The sequence below is a fragment of the Schistocerca serialis genome, chromosome 8, assembly GCF_023864345.2.
Source record: "Schistocerca serialis cubense isolate TAMUIC-IGC-003099 chromosome 8, iqSchSeri2.2, whole genome shotgun sequence".
Lineage (NCBI taxonomy): Eukaryota > Metazoa > Arthropoda > Insecta > Orthoptera > Acrididae > Schistocerca > Schistocerca serialis.
Genome location: NC_064645.1, coordinates 215,356,251 through 215,380,977, shown reverse-complemented (window position 1 = coordinate 215,380,977; position 24,727 = coordinate 215,356,251). Strand labels below are relative to the sequence as shown.

The following is a 24,727-nucleotide window of genomic DNA, read 5'->3' as shown; positions in this document are numbered from 1 at the left end:
CAACAACTTCCATAACAGAATATGAATTCTTTTATTAAATTCTATTAAAGTAAAACAGTTCAATAACTTAGCAGGCGAAGCTGCTGAGACCTACTCACTGAGTATTCTAATGTATTACTTTAATAGCTTGTGTCTGCATTTGGCCAGCTTCTTTAAATATCTGCTTTTACATGAGAGGTAATGGCATCACTAAATCACTACAGATTTTTATTTTGGAAACACAAAACAAACTTTTGACATTTTTCTGACATATTTTGTGCAAAACTTAAAAAAAAGTAATTAACTGAACTTTTCACATTTTGAAACTTTCAATTCAGTCCAATTCATCCATAATATACCAGGTTGGAAGCAGTCTCTCTTTATCATTTTTCTTCCTTTTCATTTCTTTGTGCATCCTTGTGTGTCTCTCACTGCAAAACAGTAAATAATAATGTAATGGAGACAAAATTTTCCTTCCATCCTTGAGACTGAAAGTTGTAGAACACAGCATTACCTCCATTCACACGGCAATAGTTATATTGAAATACATTGCAATATTTCTGAAACATCCTATTTTCGATGACCGAACATAACCAGATTATTTCATTGTATTCTGGGTTGAAAAATGAGTGTTGACCATTTAAATGCTGTAGGAACAATCAGACAATGAAAGATCCAGGACAAAATAACAATAATATGGCAAGATAAAAAGGTCTACCAACCAATCGTTGCCAGGAGGAAACACAAATAAAAGTTAAGGAAATGTGTAAGCTTTCAGAGTCAGTGGCTCCTCCTCCTGGCAGAAGAGTTGAAGGGAAAGCGGAAGGAAGATGAATGAGGGAAAAGGTCTGGTGAGGTTTAAGGAAAGAGGAGAGTTATGGAAAAGTTGCCCAGAAGCCTAGGCTCATGGGAGACTTGTGGACAGGGTGAGAGGGAAAGATTGATCGTTGAAAACTGCACTGGACAAGATTTGAAGATCTGAGAGCTTGAAAGATGGAAGGTGGGTAATGAGCAGTAGCAGAGCTTACTGACCAAAGATTATGCAAGAGGTAACAAGATGGAAAAGCCAAGTGCATTATACATGGTAGACATGCGAGAGGGCAGGGGGGGATAAAACATACAGAAAACAAAAAAGGAGAGAAGAAAGAAATAGTTACTGAAAAGAAATGCTGAGACCAAAGAAATTAACACTAATTAAGGTCAGATGGGTGGTGAGAACTGAAGGCATGCTATAACACCCTCTGTGTAGTTCTTTGAAACTCGTGTTAGAGGGGAGAATCAAAGTGGCACCAAGGTCACAGCTGTCATGTTATAGAGCGTGTCTGCAACAGGATATTGTGTGTTGCCAGTATACACCCACTGCCTATGCCCATTCATCCTAACTGATAACTTTGTGATACACATACTAATTTAGAAGGCCATACAGTGTTTACATAACTGTTGGTACAAGACATGTGTTGCTTTACTGGTGGCTCTCCCTTTGATGGTATATGTTTTGCCAGTTGCAGGGCTGGTATAGATGGTTGTAGGAGGGTGCATAGGGCAAGTCTTATTGTGAGAAGAGTCACCTCTAAGAGCCATGACAGACAAAATGGACTCATTTCAGGGAATGATTTTAGGAAGTAGCTAATTAATAAATTAGAGAACGTGATAGTACAGAGCGACAAGAGACTCCTGTAATCTCTGTCTTACTTACTATCCTATTTACACCTTTAAGCTCTGAGGTTTTCAAATCTTGTCCAGTGTAGTCTCCAACAATCACTCTTTCCTTATCATTCTGTCTGGTAAGTCTACCCTAACCCAGTATTCAGGGTGACTTTTCCATAACTCAGTGCTTACAAGTGTGTGTTATTAAAATCGGCACTGAATGTTTCATCAAAGCTCAATCCATTCAAAAAGCTAATGGTCCTTGTTAAGCATTTTAGGCTCTTCAGCTCAAACTTTTAGAAATGTCTTACGTTTTTAATCTCTCTATTTCTTATAGAAATATAAGAAGCTCTATTCTTTGTACCTGACAAAGGGACTTGTACAAACACTTGTACTATCAGCTATTCTTTACAGCAGTGGCATCTTCCTACACTGTATCTGCAATGTTAGGCTTCTTGATCATACTTAAGTATCTTATGCATTACTATCCTGGCTATGTACAGACAAGTAGTCATGCTGTCTCATTTACCATCTCATTGATATATATCTGTCTTGAACAGTAATGCTTTTGGCACAGTCCACCAAAGAGCCACCTCCTCTAAATCCCTTGCATTGACAAGTAATCAGCTTTGTAATAGTCTCCCTCACTATACAAAAGAACTGAATAATTCCACCAGCTTTAAAAGACAGAGTTCTAATCACATATCGACAAATACAATAGTCTGCCTTCATTTTTGCACCCATCTCATAACTCATTACAACTAATTAGGAGGCCACCACGATAAGTAAAACTAAGTGTTTAATGGTACTTCACCAGAATATACAATCCATAAAAAACAAAGTTCAGTAACTAGAAGTAAATTTACAAACATTAGACAGCTCAGTTGTGTGTCTTGCAGAACAATCGTGCAAAGGGAATGAAATCTCGTATTGAGCCGTAGCGTCATATGAACTCTCCATGAAAGGTGGTGGTTCATATATTTATGTGAAGAGAGGTACTTCACTTAAAGACAGAAATGATCTTACTACATTAAGTGTTGATAAACATTTTGAACTATTGTTTTAAGAGAACACAGTATGTCAAAAAAATTAATGGTAATTTATGTGTACCAATCACCAAATGGTGATGCGGACATTTTTTTCTCAAAAGTAAATCAGACACTAGCTAAGGTATCTTGCTAAAAACAAGCATAATCGTCTGTGGGGAACTTAATACCATTACAATGAAGTGAGATTATGTCCGTCATGCCTATTTAAGTATTTTGCACAGTTATGGAATGACTTCACTTGTAAACTGTCCCACAAGAGTAATCAAACAATCTTGTATGTTGATAGACCATGTAGCAACATATATAGACAGGAAAGAATGCTATATATAGATTCAAAATCTAGGCTTATCAGATCATCTGTGTCAGATATTAAAAGAAAATTTTTATGTAGAAAAGCCCCCTAAATCAAAAACATACAAAAGGCTCTACTCAATGTCAAACCTGCATGAATTTTCATCTCAGATACAATATGAAGGGTGGGAGGTACTCGATGCAGAAATGAATGTGAACAAAATGTTTAATAGTTTCATGTCCATTTTTAAACTAAAATTTGGGAATCATTCCCCAAAACTTTGAATATCATTGCAACTTAAGAAGAAATATGTGGATAACCGGAGTTATCAAAAATTATTTGAAACTCTTACATATTTTGCTCCAGTCAAAAATAGACAGACTGCCCCAGCCTTTTTGCAATTTAATAAAAACTACAAGAGAATCTACAGAAAGGTACTACTAGCTGCTAAAAACTCACAAAGTGTAAAATAGTATTGCAGGCAGAAAACAAAAGCAAAGCAGCCTGGAATATTATCAAATAGGAAACAGCAAACATAGGACAAAAACATTTGAATTCACAAATTAAGAACAAAAATAGACAAATGAACGACCCCAAAGAAGTAGCTAACTTTGCAAATGTGTACTTCAACAGCATTGTTAAGAAATTACAACAGAACTTTCCAGACACACATGTCTTACCCATCCATAACCATCCACCAAATTCAGTGGCACCCTACCCAGAAACTGAGAAAGAGATCACACAAGTTATATACCAATTTAAAAAAATAAAAGATCAACTAGTGTAGATGAAATCCCAGCTTGTGTCCCTAAAGAATGTACGAAGTGCATAAAAGCTCCAGTAACAAAAATAATCAGTGAATCATTCAAATCTGGCTGTTTTCCCATGCACCTAAAGCAAGTGAAAGCCATACACATACGTAAATATGATGCTGCAGAAAATGTAGAAAACTGCGGACCAATCTCTCTACTGTCCACCATTTCTAAAATTATTGAAAAAGTAATAAAAAATAGGTTAATGCAGTATCTAAATAAATTTTACCTTCTTTGCAAAGAACATGGTTTCAGGCCCAAAAGAGGTAAAGAATCAGCTATTGCACAGCTTACAAAGGCCATTCTTGAGGTGCTGGATGAAGGTGACCATGTGAATGGAATTTTCTTGGACTTACCAAAGGCATTTGATACAGTAGACCACATAATTTTATTACATAAATTAGAGTTACTAGGAATAAAAGATGTCATTAAGAAGTGGTTTAAGTCCTACCTAGAAAACCGGAGGCAGCATGTTGAGATTTCACATACTTCAGAAGGATTTCTAGTAAAACATGTATCAGATCCAAAAAATATTAATATAGGCATCCCACAAGGTAGTATATTAAGTCCAATCCTCTTTCTTATTTACATTAATGATTTTCCGCAGAGTATCAGTTATGGGAAAAAATACTATTTGCTCATGACAGCAACACAGCAATTACAGCCAAAACCCCAACATAGTTGACAGAAAAGGCAAATGCAGCCATCAAAGATGTTCACAAGTGGTCACTAAAAAATAAAGTAACTTGAAACGTAAAGAAAACTAATTGTATGCACTTCGGGTTGAATAAAAGATACAATGACGGTAAATTAACAATTAATGATCATACAATAGAATGTGTAAGGATACCAAATTTTTGGGGTTTAAGGTAGACTGTCAGTTGAAATGGACATAACATGTAAAACCTTTAACAAAGAGACTATCCATAGCATATTATGCTCTACGAATACTTGTACCAGTCTGCAATATTTCATGCTTCAAAATGACATATTTTGGATATACACACCCAGTTCTCAGTTGTGGAATCTTTTTGTGGGGAACAAGTGATGAGAATATTCAGTCTGTCTTCTACACTCAGAAAAGAGCTGTATGGATAGTAACAAATAGCAGCAACAGGGCCCATTGTACTGATTTATGCAAAAAACTAGAAATTCTGACTGTCTCATGTGAATACATTTTCCCAACTGTAATGTATGCAAGGAAAAATATTGATCTGTATGCTACAAACAGCTCAAAACATGACCATGAAACTAGATCTAGCCACTAATTATACCTAAACAGGAAAAACAAGTCCAAAACACAGAACAGTGAACTATATAAAGGCCTAAAACTGTACAAAAGGTTGCCACAGGAAATAAAAGTTGTAAACGAAATTCGTATCTTTAGCCAAAAGCTAAACACATATTTATTAAGTTAAAGTTGTTACAAGGGAAATGAGTATTTAGAATAATTGTAGATAGCTATTTAATACACACAATTACCACATGGCCTATATAAAGCAACAGTATATGGCATAATTATAAATATCATAAGAATTGACCTGTAAAAATTGTAAGAATTGAATGGTGAACATTGTAAGAACCCATGAATGTTTTAGTTCATAAGACAATAACTGATGACATCCACACAATTTGTATTGCTATAGGGATTAATGAACATATCAATGAATCTATTGTACCATGCAGACTGTATATAAATCTGTTGATATTGCATTCTGTCTCTTGCAGATTGCAGTGTCATGAAAAATTACTTTCGTACACTTATAAATATATTTTGTATGTTCTACCATCAGTATTTTTATTTTATTTGTGCTAGTACTGGTACTGCTATTATGAGGGTTAGCTGAAAAGTGTTGCCTCCACATTTTTTTATGTGAAAACTCTTAAACCCTATTAAATAAGACAAATATTATTAACATTCTCCATCTTAATTCATCATGACTACATATTTATTTCTCAAGATAGTCACACTGGTGAGGAACCCATTTCTCCCAACGAGAGATCACTTGATTGATACCGCCACTGTAAAATTGGTTCACTTCGTTGGCAGAGCCACAACCTCACCTCTGTTTTCATCACCTCATTGCAACCATACTGACGTCCTCAAAGGTGTTCATTAAATTTTGGAAACAGACGAAAATTGGATGGGGCCAAATCAGGACTCTTCGGAGGACGATCAATGACAGTGAACCTGAGGTGTCGGATTGTTGCAGCACTCATGTCTGTTCTGCCATTGTCATGCTGAAGGGGAGAGTGCTCCATGTGTGGATGAACTCTTCAAATTTAAAGCTCGATTACCGCAAGCTGTTTCTTATGCACCGACATACAATAGTTACATTACACAGTGCCATATAACATGCTACAAATCAGAGCCCTCTAGTGGCAGAGGGCTGCAATTTTGTAGGCATGAAGAATAAAGATGTAGAATCTTAATAACATTTGTTTTGTTTAAAAAGTTTTAAGAGTTTTACCATAAAAAACTCAGAGGCTTCACACTTCAGCACACCCTCGTAATTCTTAGTCAGCATAATTGTGTCCAGTGGTCCTAGATATATCTAAATCCTGTTTCATATAATCTTCATGTTTCTATTATTACTATCATCATCATCATCATCATCATCATCAGTATCATTACTACGACTACTACTACTACTAATATTATTATATACTTTTATGGACTCACTGGACTGCTTTAGTCATTTGCTGGTAATCTTCTTTGATGCATAGATGTTTTGTTCCTTCCAAATTGCCCAATATCTTTTCATTCATTCTTTCCTCATGCGTAAATAACCTTTTCATTTTGTGTCATTTGTCTGTTTTACAGTAATTCTTATTTTCTTACTACCTTTTGTTCTGTTTTTTATTAGTAAGATTCATTTCATCCCAAAGTAACTGTGATGTAAAAAGCACTATGTGCTCGTTTGATGTAACATTGAATTTTGCAGTCCTAATTTCTCTCTACCCCTGCCACAGCTTTAATATTCAACAGTGAAATTTTATGTTATGTTGAAAACTCCTAGTGACTGATGTGAATAAGTGTCAATGTTTTCTAATGAAAATGTTGTAATGTGGTCAGCATCTGTAACATTTTTATTAACATAATTGTTAATATTCATTTCTAGAAATGTGATGATCCATTAAATCCTGAAATGGCTTTACCTGTGCCCGAACCAGGAGATATTGAAAGGGCAGCAGTTGTTCATTTTGATGACCTTGCTGCTGACTTACAAAAACTGGAGAGAGATTTGACAGGTATCATTATATATTTCTATACTAATGATAAATAATTTTTGTGCAATTTTACACAAATAACTTATGTTAGTAATTATGTTGATATTTTAGCATACATATCTACATCTATTGTTCATAAGTGACCTTGGAGGAGAGTTCTTCTGGTGCTGCTATATTTTCCTCTATTTCTTGTTCCATTAATGAACCACAAGCTTAAAGAGTGACTGTTGATAAACCTCCTTATGAATAGAGCCCACATATTGCCAACTTTTTTTTTACTAGGCTGCAGAAGTCTCTCAGAGACATCCTTACACAGCCTTCATACAGCCTCAATCCCTCCCCATGTGATTTCCATATATCTAGAACCCTGAAGAGACATTTCTGGTCATCAGTTTACTTTGCAGCAGAGGCTCCCAACCTTTCTTTGACAGGGGCCACTTTGATTTCTTTGTTGTTAGCAGGGATTACAAGTTTCTAGAAAAATAATTGTGTCAATTTAGAAATAAATCTTTATCAAAACTTTTAACATGTTCACTAAAATCAAAAGGAACATGCATTAACAGTACTATCATCATAGAAAACTCAACATTTTTAGCAGAACATTAAATTTAGTTTTTGTCAACATAATTTTTGAGCTTGTATCTTGTCTAAAATTTCTGTAATCTTAGAGCTAATATTACTACTCAAAGCTACACACACAACATCAATTACTTTCAGTCACTTCCTGGACTTGTTTTTAAATACCAGCAAAACAGAAAACCCTTGTTCACATCAATAAGTTCTGAAGAAAAGCATAAGATAGGGCAAGGATATTTCAAAAATTTTTGTGTATGAAACTGCTTTTTCACATCAAAACTCCCCAAGAAAATCAGATTTAGATGCATCCCTACAGTTTCTATCCATTTAGAATTCAATGAGCTCTTCCCAAATTTCTTCTGCAACTTTTCCAACATTAGTGCTAAAAGAGCTACAAATAAGTGTATCAAAAACTTTAGCTTCTACTTTGTTATATTCTGGAAAGTAATGATTGAATTCATTAGCCAACATTTTCTGATGACTCTTGATGTTTTCTTGTTTGCTTTCCCTAGTAAAATTCAACTTTTTAATCATCAATGAGTGCTCTTAATTCCCTGAATGTAGAATAATTGTTTTCACGAGTTTTACCTATCCATAATTGAAGTTTCCAAATCAAGGCACAAAGTTTATCTTTAAAAATAAATATATTTGAAATACCTCCTACATGTCTGCTTCTGTAACCTTCCAACTGCAAGTTTAGCTTATTCAAGTGTGTGAAAATAGCAGTATGATAAGCCAAATACATTTGAGATGTCTGATCAGTAAAGTGCTCTAGTCAGTCTTTTATTTTTTCCTCACCTGGAAATAACTTAATCTCTCCTCTGGGTTAATATAATCTTCCTAGCAAGTTACTTTTTGACAGCAAACAAATTTCTGTGTAGAAGAGAAGGGTCTCATGGTCAGAGTCCATTCAGTCCAGAGCTTTTTCAAAAGAGGGTCTTGGAAGCCACTGCCTGGTGATATATTATACAATGTGTTGTTAATACTGAAGGATTAGTACGTTTTATTAATGTTGCAAGACTGGAGCATTATCCTAGAATAGCTGGAGTGCCATCTATACAGAAACTGAGGAACTTTTTGCACATAATGTTAAGCTTCTGTAAAAATCCTGTTGTTATTTTGATGACATCCAAACCCTCTGAATATCATTTCTAGTTCCCACAAAATCAGTAATATTCTTCTTTGATTATGTTGTCATCATCCAAAAAGCAGACAAATAAAAGTAACTGACTACAGTGAGAAATGGTAGTTGATACATCAGACTGCAATGCATAGCATGGCAATTTTTTAACTCTTAAAAGAAATTGCTCCTTGATATCATATGACAATAGCTCAATTAGAGCTTTTACCATGTTGTTCAGGAGTGGTTCTTTTTTTCCTAACTCAACGACTTCTTAAACAGCTTTGATTAAACAAGGTTTCACGAGTGCTTTTCTATTGTGTGCGTCTTTTTTTGATTCAACTATCAATTTCAGTAGCTTAAACAAGCTATTAATGTTTTTCCCAGTCAGCCACTGTGGCCAAGCGGTTCTAGGCGCTTCAGTCCGGAACCGCACTATTGCTACGGTCGCAGCTTCGAATCCTGCCTTGGGCATGGCTTTGTGTGATGTCCTTAGGTTAGTTGGTTTAAGTAGTTCTAAGTCTAGGGGACTGATGACCTGAGTAGTGTGGTTGTACAGTAGTGGCTTTCATTTCCTATGTATGCACAATATTTTACATTTATTGACACTCAGGATCAACTGCTAGAACCTGCATCATCCATCACCCCTCTGTAGGTGATTCTGCAATCAATATTGTCTTCTGACATTCTACTTTCTTATAGACAAGTGCATCATCTGCAAACAGTCTTAAAGAGCATCTGACACTTTCTACTAGATCATGTATATACTTTGTAAACAACATAAGTTTTATCACACATACTTGGGGTATTTAAGAAATTACCTTTACATCTGTAAATATGGTTTCTTCAGTTACTCTCTTCTAGGAATTTAGTTGTTCTTTCAATTCTTGCTCTTTTCTTCCCAAATCATCACATCATCTGCTATTTTTTTCATATCATCTGCTGTTGAGCCTTGGTGAAATTTCCTTACTATATTAAAAATCACTGGTGAGAGCCACTTCTTTGCTTAACCCCTCTTCCTTTTATAAACCATTCCAATTTTAGACATCTATCATAATACAATTCAGGCATTTTTTATGTTTCTGATTATCTGTTTCATTCCTTTTGACAATGTCAGGCTATTTTTGTAGATGACATTTTTGTTCTTTGAAAATGTCATAATGTGTGAGCATAAAAAAAGTTCCCAAGGTTGACAACAAATTGATGTAACTGATATAGGCTTGTAACTATGCATGTGTCTGATACCCTTGTTGAAAACAGGAATGGCCTGAGCTTTTATGCAATCTCTTCATTCCTGTTAGGGGAGCGGAAGATTCATTTTGCCTAATGTCTGTAGAATCACACAGGTTCTGATGCCTTTCCATTGTTGACCAGTGTCAGTTCATCTTCCATCCTGTGATCATCTCAATATGTACCATACCACCATTTTTGTGATGATTTTATTAAAAGGTGGAACCATGTTACAACCTTCTGTGTTGTAACAACTTTGGAAGACCAAATTTCAGTATTTTGATCTTCTCTAGGTAATCTTCAATTCCAGTCTCACTGAGTAATTGAATAGATGATTTTGATCTCCTTACTGACTTTGCAGAAGCCCACAACCTATTAGGATTATTATTCAGGTAGTTAGGCAAAATTTTACTTTTGAATTAAATGAATGCTTTTCACATTTGCACTCCTTATTCTTATTTTGCCTTTATTCTGCTTTTTAGTGTCAAATAGGCTTTGACTTCACTTAAAATGAAGCTCTTTGCATTCATATCAACTTCCTAACATGGCTATTTAACCACAGTAGGTTATCCCCATCCATCATAACTTTACCCAGCACACACTTGTGGAAGAAGTATTGTATAATGCTTTGTGCAATGCTATCTCCAGCCACAGTGTTGAGTATTTGATGTTGAGTACTCAGACATCTTCATTCTGTATTCTGTTACTCCTGTAAAGCAGAAATATTTTCCTACCTCGTAACACCTGAAGTCATTGGTATTATGTTTCACGTTCTGGCCCTGGATGGGCCGATCACTCCACACTGACTGCCTTGTGATCCTTGTCCAAGGGTGTCATTGGATGTTGTGTGGAGGTGCATGTAGTCAGCAAACTGCTCTCCCAGTTGGTGTTGGGCTTTTAGACCTTGGAACTGCTACTAATTGGCTGAGTAGCCCCTCAGTTGGTCTCATGAATCTGAGTGCACCCTGTTAAAGTCTTCCCATCAAGGAAAAATCCTTGGCCATACCAGGAGTTGAACTTGGATCGACCACAAGGAATCAGCTGTGCTGACCACTCAGCAATGGAGGAGGTCCACTGGCATTATCACAAATTAAATGAACTAATGTGCTCATCTGTGTTAAATGATTTGCGAAGATCAGATCTGTTAGTTACTATAGTTCAATTCTTTTATCTTGGCGGTTTGCGCATGCCCGCCCAGACGCGGGAGATTGCTGCGTTGCTAGTTGCAAGCGCCAAGAGAAGCAGCGCCATAGTATAGTTCCTAAACTTACGTTTAGGAGGGAGCACACAGTTTATGAAGTAAAGCCACCACAGCCGCATTAACCCTTTCGCTGCTACAGAGACGTGCTCCCCGCATTCCGCACCGTGCGTGATTTTGTCATCACTGCACTGCTCGCCTGTGCAGACACATGGTGTTTCGACTGCTTTGACATACTTTATCATTCAATTTCACAAAAACTATTTGGCCCAATAATTTGATTTTTACACACCTTCTTGACTGACACCTTCCCCCATAAATGACTTAATTTTGTTTCGATGTTCAACGCAGTTATTGTGCAGCATTAGATGTAGTAAACCATTGCACGAAATTTTGAAGAGTTTGCAGAGGTAAAAGTCCATAGTGTATACTTTCCACATGGTCGATTTTAGCTGCCACTAGAAATTTCAAAAAATTACATTCAAACGAATAAAATTCATAAAGTAAGACACTCTGATATTGTTTTTAAATAAAGAAAATATTAGGCACTGAACAAGGTTTGAACTCAGAACCTTTCGCTTAATAGCTAAATGCTTTAACCATTACGCTAACACAGCTCGACTTTAAAATTGCACGCAAAATACCGATAAACACTGTTGGTATGACTATGAATTACTCACGCTCCGTCGAAGTACAATAGGAAAGGAACAATTACCGCTGTTCTTTATTGCAAAAAAGCGGTTAGTGAGAATGATACAAACACCTTTCCTTGCTATCGCCTGCATTAGGAGGCTTATTGCTTGTTTGGTTTAATTAATTAATAGAATATGAAACAATTGGTATAAAGAATGCTTTTTCCAAACTTTCTATAAAAGAAAGTCTGCTATCAAGACATTGCTTTTGTTCAGTTACTTTATTTGTGACTGTATGTTTCTAAAACTGAAGACACTCGTCCATGCTCTCAGCTCTGCACTGCAGTCGAGCTCTGGCAACATCATTCTCTGTTCATTGGCTGACTGTGTTTTGTGACATCAGATGCGCAGAACGAACCTAAACTCGGCCACCATCGTAAATGATGCACACTTTAGAAGGTCCAACACATTACCCTCCTGAGTCAATTTTCTAAGTGCTCAAAGTAATTTCAGACAACACATTAAGGGAAATGGCACATGAACCCCTTTCTCTGGTGCCAATTTTAATTACATGACTCTCCTATTCTATAGCTGGCAAACTCGAGTCACCCCCTGTTACAGTATCATGATCAGGAAACTTACAAGCAATATTATCAAAGAATGCCTGCAAGCACTCTGCCACTAAACTTCTGACTTAGGTTACCATCAAACTTTCAGCTTGCTGGAGTAATTGCAGAGCTGCAACTTGTTTTAATCAATACAACAGAAAATCAGCCAAAGTTGTAAATTTCATTTTTATTTAATTGATAACTAGTCACGGGTCAGGATCCATTTTCAAATCTTCCTACAGAACAGAAAACTAACATTACAATAATGGACAATACAACTATTTCCAAACTGTTAAGTGCATGTCCATGTCAAAAAACCATATTGTTTCAAGATATATGTACCATATAGTCAAAATGGTATTTACCAAGCTGTAAGAACCTTGACAAGATAACAAACATATACATACAACAGTGCAAATGAACAGTTACAGAACATATGGATAACTGGCAGTCTACTCCTCCTGCTGCCATAAAGAAACCTCGGGAAGGGGGCACCCCATCAGGATGTAGGAAATATCTTTTTTACTTATTGTAATATTCTCCAAACGTTCAAATACATTAACTGATACAATAACAGTTCAAGCCAACAGTAAAATTAATTCTTTTAAAAGTTTTTACCAAGAACAGTAAAATACTTTATCACTGAACAGTGAAGCACAGCAGTGCCATAATGGTACATAAAAAAATCATTAAATGAGAAGAACACCATTAGTGTTAAAAGAAAACAAATAATAGGAGACTCAAAAAAACTTCATCACCCAAATTTTTGATAAGAATTTTTAGCATATTGCAGCCCCATCAGCAACTGTGATAGACTAATATATTGAAGAATCTGCATCAGCAGCACAAATTTTCTGGTCTTTACCAGGTTTTGGCTAAATTAATCTAGCCTTTTCAGAAGCATAAAATTACTATAACATGCCAGAGTAAGGCACAGTCAACATTAAAACTAAAACCTATACTTTCACATTTTGTCAATGAGGTAGTCAATTTTTTCTTCTGTAATGTGAACTACTCTGTGATTTTTTAGCTTGTTCCATAATGAAATGTGAATGAATTTAATAGTTTCTAAATTGGTGTCTTCTTTATTGCTAAGATTTATGGTAAATGGTCTATGTAACATACAATGAAGTAAAGTTTTATAATTGTGGGAAGTTATAAGTAGAATGCAAACATGGAAGAGAATAAAGATGACCATTCACCAATTAGGTTCACAATGTCCTCCTATGGAGTGTGTGCAAGCACATGCACACACAGACCTAATTTTGACGTAGAATTGCTATCTGAGTGACATGAGCAGTTATCATGTGGAAGGGGTAAAAGCATACAGGAAGATGGAAGGGGCAGGTAGTGGCTAAGCAGAGAGAGGACAAAAATAAGAGAGTTCGCAGATGGAACACTGTGAGGGTAGTTTAATTGATGAATGATTCAAAATATAGTGTAAAGCAGTGAGGAGATATTGGGAAAGGGGGTGGAAAGGCATGGGAACAGAGGCAGAGGTAGGTGTAGGATGAAGGTTAGCGGAAACTGAGGGACGTATTGTACGGAGTAGCTCCATGTATGCTGTTCAGAGAAGTTGGTATTATACATGGGGGAGTGGAGAAGAGGGGTGGGGGTATATGATTCAGGTGATATGGATTGTGAAATAGTCATTGAAGTATTGTGATCAGTAGCATGCTCTGCTACTTGATGGTCAACTCTTCTCTAGGTCACTGTTTGGCAAGAGAAATTTATTAAAGTAGACTGCTAGTTGGTGTACATGCCCAGATAAAAGGCTGTGCTGAAGTTTAAGGGGCAATATGACACTGATACTTGCACAAGAAACTCTGCTTATGATGAGTTTGAATTATTAGGACCATATGTGAATATGGTGCAATGTTCCAGAAATAAAAAGAGAAATAACATTGAAAATGATGAAGACATTCACTAGACCACATTATCCTATTATGTTTGTTTTCCTTGTCATTCAACTACTAAATAATTCGATGTTCGAGTTTGAATTATTAGGACCATATGTGAATATGGTGCAATGTTCCAGAAATAAAAAGAGAAATAACATTGAAAATGATGAAGACATTCACTAGATCACATTATCCTATTATGTTTGTTTTCCTTGTCATTCAACTACTAAATAATTCGATGTTCGAGTTTGAATTATTAGGACCATATGTGAATATGGTGCAATGTTCCAGAAATAAAAAGAGAAATAACACTGAAAATTATGAAGACATTCACTAGACCACATTATCCTATTATGTTTGTTTTCCTTGTCATTCAACTACTAAATAATTCGATGTTGTACGTCTATCATTACACAGCCATAAAAGATTCTCTTCTGTCCAGTTCTGTGTGGTATGTAATGTGTCCCTGTTGTTCAATTCAGGATATATTTTTGTAGTAAACTATTTTCTTTAGTGGATAAATTTCTTAAATATGATTTGAACATTATTTCTTTCTGTGACCACTGTGTGTCTAGTCTTAAATTTTTTATGATAATGTACTGTATACTCTTGTTCTGCAGTTTTTACGTAGCAAAAATGTAGGAACTGCTGTGGATTACTCATTGTTTTTATTATTTTGTACAGCATGCAGCAATAAAACACAAAAAGTTATTGAGGCCTCTTCAGAAAATAATTTACAGCCTTTCAAGGATAAGATGGAATTTTTTATAACAAGAGGTAATAAAACATTATTATTTTGGAATGTGTTGATTTTAGAGAATGTTGCCTTTGGAATGTTAAAGGATGTTTCTTTCCTTGTAGCCAAGAAGCAGCTGCTTGGTGAAACAGAAAATTTAGAGGAATGCAAGCAAAAGTAAGTGTAGCTAAGAGACATCTAATTACAAAATTTAGTCCATAAATATTCAGATGTTGTCTTAGAAATTACACACATGTGAAATAGGGTGATTTATTGTACAGAATATATTCACTGTTTAAGCATTTATTGAAGTATCTCACACTACAAACTTTAACTATGAGAATTGCTGATAATACTTAGTGGTGCAGTAACTATTCACAAAATAATGGTTCATTCTTCGTGTAGCCATAGTTTATAAAGTTATTACCAATTTTCCACCACTTACATAAGTCATGGCACTGAAGTGGTGTTAGGTGTCAGTCATTTGTGTAGAATTGGAAGAGTAAGATTGATTGATGTGTAGGCAAGACTGCAAGGCAGGAAGAAGCCATCATGTCTGGATGTGCCCTCGACCACACTGTGGAAGAAGGTGGCCAGTTTGTCGGTGTGTCAATATCAATGCAGATTGCCTTATTTGTCTCCAAGGAATGATGTACCACTCGTGGAACACAGCACAGAAACAGTGGTTTTGAAAAGTTCTTAACCAACAGAAACTGGAGATGAGTGTCATACCATGTCAGTCAGTTTCAAATCTGACAGAAATTGCTGCTATCTGTGGATCCAAGTCAGTCTTAACCAATTACTAAAAGGACACCATGAAGGGATTGCAAGCAATTGATATTTGAAGTCAGGTGCCTCACTAACAGTTATTGCTCACAGGTGCATATAAAACTTCACATCTTAAATTAATCAACATAGGCCCCACCCAGTCTAAATTTTGCCCCTTTCAAATAAAGTAAGATGTCAAGTGCACCAAAGGCCCAATAAAACATTTAAACTGCACTGTATAGAGATTGCAAATCAGGTTCTGTAAAGTTTTGTGAGTGTTTTCTGTACCACAATGCGAGACAACTCATTGACTTTTACTGTGAATGTGCATCAGGATGTTTATTCCAATATTTTTGGTGAATAAATTATGGCCTTTCTTCTACATCTTCATGATGTGCTTACTGTGGACACATCTTCCAAATCCACAGCTCGTGGTCTCGCGTTCGCATTCTCGTTTCCCGAGCACGGGGTCCTGGGTTCGATTCCTGGCAGTGTTAGGGATTTTCACCTGCCTCGAGATGATTGGGTGTTTGAGTTGTCCTCATCATTTCATCCTTGTTCATGAAAGTGGCGAGATTGGACTGAGCAAAAGTTGGGAATTTGTACGGGCACTGATAACTGCGCAGTTGAGTGCCCCACAAACCAAACAAACATCTTCCAAGATAACAACATCTGTGGTCAAAGAGCTGCATATATATGTTACTAGTTTGGCAAACACTCCAGCACACTACTGCATCTTCATTGGCCTGCTAAACAACCCTGTCTTAATCAGTGGTAGCTGAAAAAATCTTCGAAAGTCAAGATCACAAAATTTTATTGGATGACAAGTTACAAAAGAGCAGTGCTGTCATCATTGGATCTTATGCTTATTGAATTTATAACATCTTATCCATCAGTGTTAGAAGTCACTTCAAAATGCACCTGTACACCCCACCACCATGCAGTGTGAAGCAACTTGTAATAGTGAAGGATAATATGTTCAAAAATTCAATAAGCCTAAGATCTGATCATGAAAGCACTGCTGCTCATCCAACAAAATGCTTTTTCAGCAATCTTGGCTTTTGGAGTTTCCTTCAGTTACCACACATTTCAGATTACCCCCAAACTGTCCAAGTCAGGAATCTTAATACTATCGAAAATGTCTTGGACTGTTTGGAACAAGGGGTAAAAATACAGCATTCAACATTTTTCTTAATGTAATTGCTATGTATGATATGATAACTTATCAAGGCCAGAAGCAATTTTAGCAAGTTCTCCTGGGTGTGACTAATATTTTGTCTGGTATGCTTATTACCACTCATCAGCTAAATTTAGTACTCAATAAAAAATTCCTCAGTTCTGAAAAGGAACAAAGATGTATTTTGCAAATCATGTTCTGAAGTGATAAAGTTAATAGCTAAAATCAAACAATGGAAAATTCAGGATGGAATGTAACAATATTATGAGTCGCAGATATGCACAAGAAAAAGACTGTTACAAAATGAGCTTTCAGCCAAAAAGGCCTTTGTCAAAAACGCACACACACGCACACACACACACACACACACACACACACACACACACACACACACACACACAAACGCAACTCTCACACACATCATAACCTTAGTCTCTGGCAATTGAAGCCAGGCTGCGAGCAGCAGCACATGATGGGAGAGGCAACTGAGTGGGGGTAAGGAGGAGGCTAGAGTGGGGAGGGGGAGCGAAAGGAAAGCAGGGTATGGGTGGAGAACAGTAAAGTGCTGCTAGTGGGAATATGCAGGGACAAGGTGAAGAGAGGGTAGGGCAGCTAGGTGCAGTCAGGAGGGTGGACAGAGGACAGGGGAGTGAGGTGGGGAGGTAGTGGAAAAGGAGAGAAATAAAAAGACTGGGTGCATTGATGGAATAGAGGGCTGTGTAGTGCTGGAATGGAAACAGGGAAGTTAATAGCCATATTTTCAGTAGCATATAAGATTAATTATGCAAAGAAACATACATAATTTTATGAAGATACTGAGATTTGTTTTTAACTTACTCAAAAAAACTTGAAATAGGAAAAAATTCATTTAACAAAGCACTGCTACCATAAAATTTTTGCAAAATTGTGTAACTATATCTACTATACTGTCATCAGTTTTGAAGCTTATCAAGTGATCATTTTTCATTACACTATTCAACTGTACTGTTGACTGTGATTTATTTGTGCTTAAACTGGACCCTGTGCTATGCAGCTTTTTGATTCCATGTAACAGTTTTGGAAATCATTCGTTACTTTCATTGAGAATAGTCAAATCTTTTGCGGGTATTACTCATAACAAGTGCCCTCTACTTTTGATTCCCATTCTGAATGTTAAATTTCTCCATTGCCACTTTCAACATCTACACACAAACTGTTCAAACCACTGTGAAATGCATGGCTGAGTGTACTATATGTTATGGTTTCTGCCCATTCCAGCAGTGTATGGGCTGCAGGAAGAATGTGTGCTTAAATTACACTGTACATGCTGAAGTTAGTCTAACATTGCATGTAGAGGTTTGAAGAATATTTCTAGATTCTTCTTGTAATACTGGTTTTTGGAACTTTGATAGTTGGCTTTTGTGAGATAATTCACATCTGTATTCAAGAATTTTCCAATTTAGGTGTTTCAGAATTTCTGTGACAGTCATCCAGAAATCAGACAAACACATGACCATTCATGCTGCCCACCTTTGACACATGGACCAGAAAGCAGTGATTGTGTCCTACCCCCATTAAACCAATTTAAGTTTACTGTGTTGTGTATATCCTGACTTTAAAATTTTATTTGGATTTTGATACCTGCAGACACTTGCCTGTTTGTTTACTTAATACTCATTGTCTTCAGATTTGTGAATATTGTATTCCTCATTGTGTGGTTAAAGCATTTCTTTCTCCAATAGATTCCATGGAAGTATCCTGTCTTACTGTGGATTAATGTGCTTGAGGTTTAAATTGCTGATCTGATCCCTTTTCTCTCATTCAATACATTATTTAGCAAGTAGTTCAGTAATTGGAATTACTGACTGATAGTCCAGTAGTTCCCATGTGTATATTTAACAGCATCCTGCATCCTGATGATCTCTGTTAAATACACTAGTGCACCTCCTGTTTGTATCATATAAGTTTTTAGCTCTCTCTCTCTCTCTTTTTCCATTTCCCTCTCTCTCCCCAACCCCCCCCCCCCCAACCCCTCCCCCTCACCCACCCATCCACCTCTGCTGAGTTCTGTACCTTCAACACAATATTAAATTATATCTGGTTAACATTTTTCTTCTTTGAGAGCCAGTCTATCAAAATACTACATTATTAATGATTTTGCTGTAATACTGGATTCTTCTCTGTATTTTAGTCATAGTTGCTGGTGCCAAATTCTTTGATGTTAATTAACAAGATCAACCTTTGCTTGCCATGCCTACAAAGTTGAAACCAATAATAAGTGTATATACTTCAGCAGCAACTGTTTAGCCTTGGACATATTTTTCTTCGCCAGTTGCTGAGCATACTAGCTCTGGAAAAATGTACAGTGTTTTGTTTAGTAACAAGTTGTATTGTATCTTTTGTATAAATCATTTAAGTTGTATAAACTTCTAGGTGAAAGTTTGGCTTAAATTACATGAAGGCAGCTAAGAGCACCATTACTCAAGAAATTAAAATGCTTGTTAATTACTGTAAGCAGCCCAGTTCCTGATACAGAGAAATTTGTTTTAGGGAGAAAATTAAGGCAGTAGTAGGTTTAATTGCCATTTGTTTCCTTAATAATTCATTATAGTGGCTGATCAATCCCCAGCTGCCTTGAAACATTCTTCTGTCCTCTTTAATCTACTCATAAGTTTTTTACATATCCTACGTTTATAATGCTTCATGTCGTTATGGGTTGATTTGTATTTTTGCCATTACCATTGCTTCCATTATTTGGAGCTAAATAGCTATAAAGTAATTCAAATGAGTACCCATTGTAATATTGATATTACTATTTGAAGAAAGAGGTGTTCATTGTCCTATGTATGTTATATACTTGTATAGTTAATTGTTCTCTATGCTTCAGGTTTTATGGCACAATGGAATTTTATCAATACCAGCCAAAAGGTAATAAAGAAGATGTAACACCTAAAGATTTCTTTGCTTTGTGGCTACCATTTTGCTGTGATTTCAAGGATATATGGAAGAAAGAGCAGCAGAGGTTAATAAAAGAAAAGTAAGTAACAAATTTGTTATGTAAATTGAAAGGGGGATTTGGTGGGTGATTGGGGGGGGGGGGGGGAGAAAGGAAACAAAAGGGAAGGAACTAATGATGTCATTTGCACTGGAACTTTGTGCAGAAAAAGCATTGACAAGTGTATATGCTTGCCGGACCAGACTCAGACCCAGGGTCTCCTGCCTCCAAAGCAGTTGTGTTAACCATTGAGTCACCAAAACACAGTGATTTTTGCAAATTCACATACTATCTCAGCATGCTCACTAGCTGACCCACACTCCCACCAAGTATTACCCATGTGCAGTCCCCGTCCATGCCTTCCGTGCTTGCTAATTTTAGATTCCCACTGGATTTCAAACATAAATGTGCATGCACATTGAATGTTACAGATTCATTGCCTATCAATGTGAATTAATAACACGAAACTGTGGTTTCTATTCTTTTGTGGTGTAATATAGGTAGATTGGTACTAAGGTGATTATGTAGTTAATCTGATTTTTTACTTTTTGTAGCTACTCAACATATAACTGTAGCGCTCCTTGTGTGCAAAGGAAATAAAAAAACCAGAAGAATCAGATGGCTCAATGTACTTTTGTAGTAGAAATTTTTGCAGAAATTATAGCATATCTTTATACTTTCAACCATTGGTTGTGGAATATGAGCAGTTGTTCTTCTGCAAACAAGTATGCATTTTATTATGTATTTGGTTCCTTAGTTAGGTTTTCATTTTATTGCTAAGAATGTACTAAAATGTACCTTTAATGCATTTTACTTTTTCACAAATTGACAAGAGTGAAGACAAATAAACCATATGTTTTCTCAGGAACTAGATTTCCCAAAACAGCTAAATAAAAATGTTCTTGTCATTGTCACTGTTGTCCTCCTTAACCTATTCCTTGGTGCTTCAGTATGTGTCTTATCATACTATATCTTTTTTGTCAAATTATGCCATGAATTTCTTTTCTCCCCAATCTAATTCAGTATGTCTACCTGATCTAGCCCTTTAACCTTCAACATTCAGCTGTAGCACCACATTTCAAAATCTTCTGTCATTTTCTTGCTCACATTGTAAAACATTCACGAAGAAAAGACTTCCCATATTTACATTGGTATTCAATTTTCACTTAATTCTTTTTCATAAAATCAAACAATTGAATCTCCAGGTAGGAATGTCAGCAATGTAGGAAAAGACAGATTGCTACTTACCGTAAAGATGACACCCCAAGTTGCAGACAGCCACAATTAAAAGACACATATAGCGCTTGTCCAAGTCTTCACCAGTAAAAGAGAGGCACACACCATTCACACAAACAAGCAAGCACACCTCACGCCCACATGATCACTAATTCCAGCATCTCGCAATGGAATGCGACATTGCATGGGGTGCAAGAAACAATCTGGAAGAGGTGGGGAAGGGGAAGGGAAAGGGGAAGGGGAAGGGATGGTGTACAGGTGGTGAGAGAGATGAATGCTGTCTTGTGGAGTGTGCAGGGACTAGAATGCCAACAAGCACAATGTTAGCAGGTTGTGGGCAGGGAGGTGGAGGAAAAGGAGCAAAAACAGGGAAGGAGCGGGGAAAGAAGGGGTGGATGCATTGGTAGATAGCTGCAAATAAACAGGGTGGGAGATGAGAATGGGGAGGAGGTGATAGGACAGCGGGGGTAGAAACTGTTGGGTGGAAGGTGTGGGAACAGTATTTTACAATAGATTGAGGCCAGCATAATTACGGGAGCAGAGGATGTGTTGTAAGGATAACTCCCATCTGCGCAGTTGGGGGCAGTTCAGAAAAGCTAGTGGTAGAGGGTAGGATCCAGATGGCTTGGGTAGTGAAGGAGCCATTGAAATCAAATATGTTGTGTTCAGCTGCATGTTGTACCACAGGGTGGTCTACTTTGCTCTTGGCCACAGTTTGGCAATGGCTGTTCATCCTGATGGGTAGCTTGGTCAGTAGTCATATCAATATATAAAGCTGTGCAGTGATTGCAGCAGAGCTGTAAATGACATGGCTGCTTTCACAGGTGGCCTGGCCCCTGATGGGGTGGAATAAACCTGTGACAGACAGGAGTAGGAAGTGCTGTGGGGTGGATTGGACAGGTTTTGCACCTGGGTCTTCCACAGAGATATTATCCTTGTGGCAAGGGATTGGGATTGGGAGTAGCTTGGGGATGGAACAGGATGCTGTGCAGATTGGGTGAGCTACAGAACACGACTTTAGGATGGGTGGGAAGTATCATGGGTAGGATGTCCCTCATTTCAGGGCATGATGATATGTAATCAAAACCTTAGCAAAGAATGTGGTTCAGATGTTCCAGTTTGGAGTGGTATTGGGTGATGAAGGGGACACTCCTTTGTGGCTGGTTCTTGGGGGTGGTGGGAGGAATGGGTGTGTGAGAGGAAATGGCACGAGAGACCTGTTTGCAGACTAGGTCTGGAGGATAATGACTGTCTGTGAAGGCCTTGGTGAGACCCTCAGCATACTGAGCATGGAAGTTTTTGTCACGGCAGATATGCAATCCCCAGGTGGCCAGGCTGTACAGGAGGAATTTTTTGGTATGATAGGGATTACAGCTGTCAAAATGCATGTACCGTTGGTGGCTTGTGGGTTTAAACAACAGTACCTGCATTTTGACAGCTGCCATCCCTTCCACACCAAAAAATTTCTCCAATCCAGCCTGGCCACCCGGGGATGGTGTATCTGCAGTGACAAAAACTTCCTTGCTCAGTATGCTGAGGGTCTCAGGGCCTTCACAGTCAGGTACTATCCCTCACACCTAGTCCACAAACAAATCTCCTGTCGTGCCTTTTCCCCTCACACCCACAATCCTCCCACCACCCCCAAGAACCAGCACAAAGGAGTGTCCCCTTCATCACACAGTACCACTCCAAACTGGAAGAACTGAACCACATCTTCTGCATCTTAGGTGTTGTGAAACAACTCAAATCACTTAAGAAAGGCAAGTCTTCCAGTCCAGATGGTATACCAATCAGGTTCCTTTAAGAGTATGCAGACACAAGTGCCTTTCTTAGCAATCATATATAACTGCTCACTTGACGAAAGGTCTGTTCCTAAAGACTGGAAAGTAGCACAGGTCACACCAATACTCAAGAAAGGAAATAGGAGTAACCCATTGAATTACAGACCCATATTACTGACCTCAGTTTGCAGTAGGATTTTGGAGCATATACTGTACTCGAACATTATGAATCACCTTGAAGAAAATGACTTATAGATACATAACCGACATGGATTCAGAAAATATCATTCTTGTGCAACACATCTAGCTCTTTATTCCCATGAAATACTGAGTGCTATTGACAAGGGATTTCAGATTGATTCCATATTCCTAGATTTCCAGAAGGCTTTTGATACCATTCCTCACAAGCGATTATTAATCAAATTGCGTGCATATGGAGTATCGTCTCAGTTGTGTGACTGGATTCATGATTTCCTCTCAGAGAGGTCACAGTTTGTAATGATACATGACAAATCATCAAGCAGAACAGAAGTGATATCTGGCTTTCTGCAAGGTAGTGTCATAGGTTCTCTGCTGTTCCTGATTTACAGAAATGATCTAGGTGATAAGCCGAGCAGCCACTTTAGATTGTTTGCAGATGCCGCTGGAATTTACTGTCTAGTAAAATCATCAGACAAACAATTTCAATTACAAAATGATCTAGAGAGAATTTCTGTATGGTGCGAAAAGTGGCAATTGGCACTAAACAAAGAAAAGTGCGAGGTCATCCATATGGGTACTAAAAGAAATCCAATAAATTTTGGGTGTACAATAAATCACACAAATCTAAGGGCTGTCAATTCAACTAAATATGTAGGAATTACAATTACGAGCAACTTAAATTGGAAAGACCACATAGATAATATTGTGGGGAAGGCAAAACAAAGACTGCGCTTTGTTGTCAGAACACTTAGAAGATGTGACAAACCCACTAAAGAGACAGCCTACATTACACTTGTCTGTTCTTTGCTGGAATATTGCTGCACAGTGTGGGATCCTTACCAGGTAGGATTGATGGCAGACATCGAAAAAGTGCAAAGAAGGGCAGCTTGTTTCATGTTATCGCACAACAGGGGTAAGAGTGTCACTGATATGATATGTGTGTTGGGGTGGCAGTCACTGAAACAAAGGCTGTTTTCTTTGTGGTGAGATCTATTTACGAAATTTTGATCACCAACTTTCTCTTCTGAATGCGAAAATATTTTGTTGACACCCAACTACATAGGGAGAAATAATCATCATAATAAAATAAGAGAAATCACAGCTCGAACGGAAAGATTTAGGTGTTCCTTTTTCCCACATGCCATTCGAGAGTTGAATGGTAGAGAAGTAGTATGAAAATGATTCGATGAACCCTCAGCCAGGTACTTAAGTGTGAATTGAAAAGTAACTATGTAGATGTAGATTGCATATCATTGTGCCCTGAAATAAGGGACAACCTACCCTTGATACTTCTCACCCCTCCTAAAGTCATATTCTGTAGCCCACCCAACCTCCACAGCATCCTAGTCCATCCCCAAGTGACTCCCAATCCCAACCCCTTGCCACAAGGAGCAAATCCCTGTGGAAGACCCAGGTGCAAAACCTGCCCAGCCCACCCACCCAGCACATCCTATTCCAGTCCTGTCACAGCTTTGTCCTACATTATCAGAGGCCGGGCCAGCTGTGAAAGCAGCCATGTCATTTACCAGCTCTGCTGCAATCATTGCACAACTTTTTATAATGGTGTGACTACCAACCA

General features: G+C 37.4%; 1 protein-coding gene across 1 annotated transcript in view; it reads left to right on the top strand.

The window, feature by feature from the left end:
* LOC126416933 (formin-2-like) overlaps nt 1-24,727 on the top strand; it is a 361,208-nt gene that overhangs the window by 320,865 nt on the left and 15,616 nt on the right. The window contains exons 16-19 of the mRNA XM_050084813.1: nt 6,902-7,031; nt 14,960-15,052; nt 15,137-15,188; nt 19,823-19,972. Coding sequence (XP_049940770.1) covers nt 6,902-7,031; nt 14,960-15,052; nt 15,137-15,188; nt 19,823-19,972 — 425 coding nt within the window. The remainder of the gene's footprint in view (nt 1-6,901; nt 7,032-14,959; nt 15,053-15,136; nt 15,189-19,822; nt 19,973-24,727) is intronic.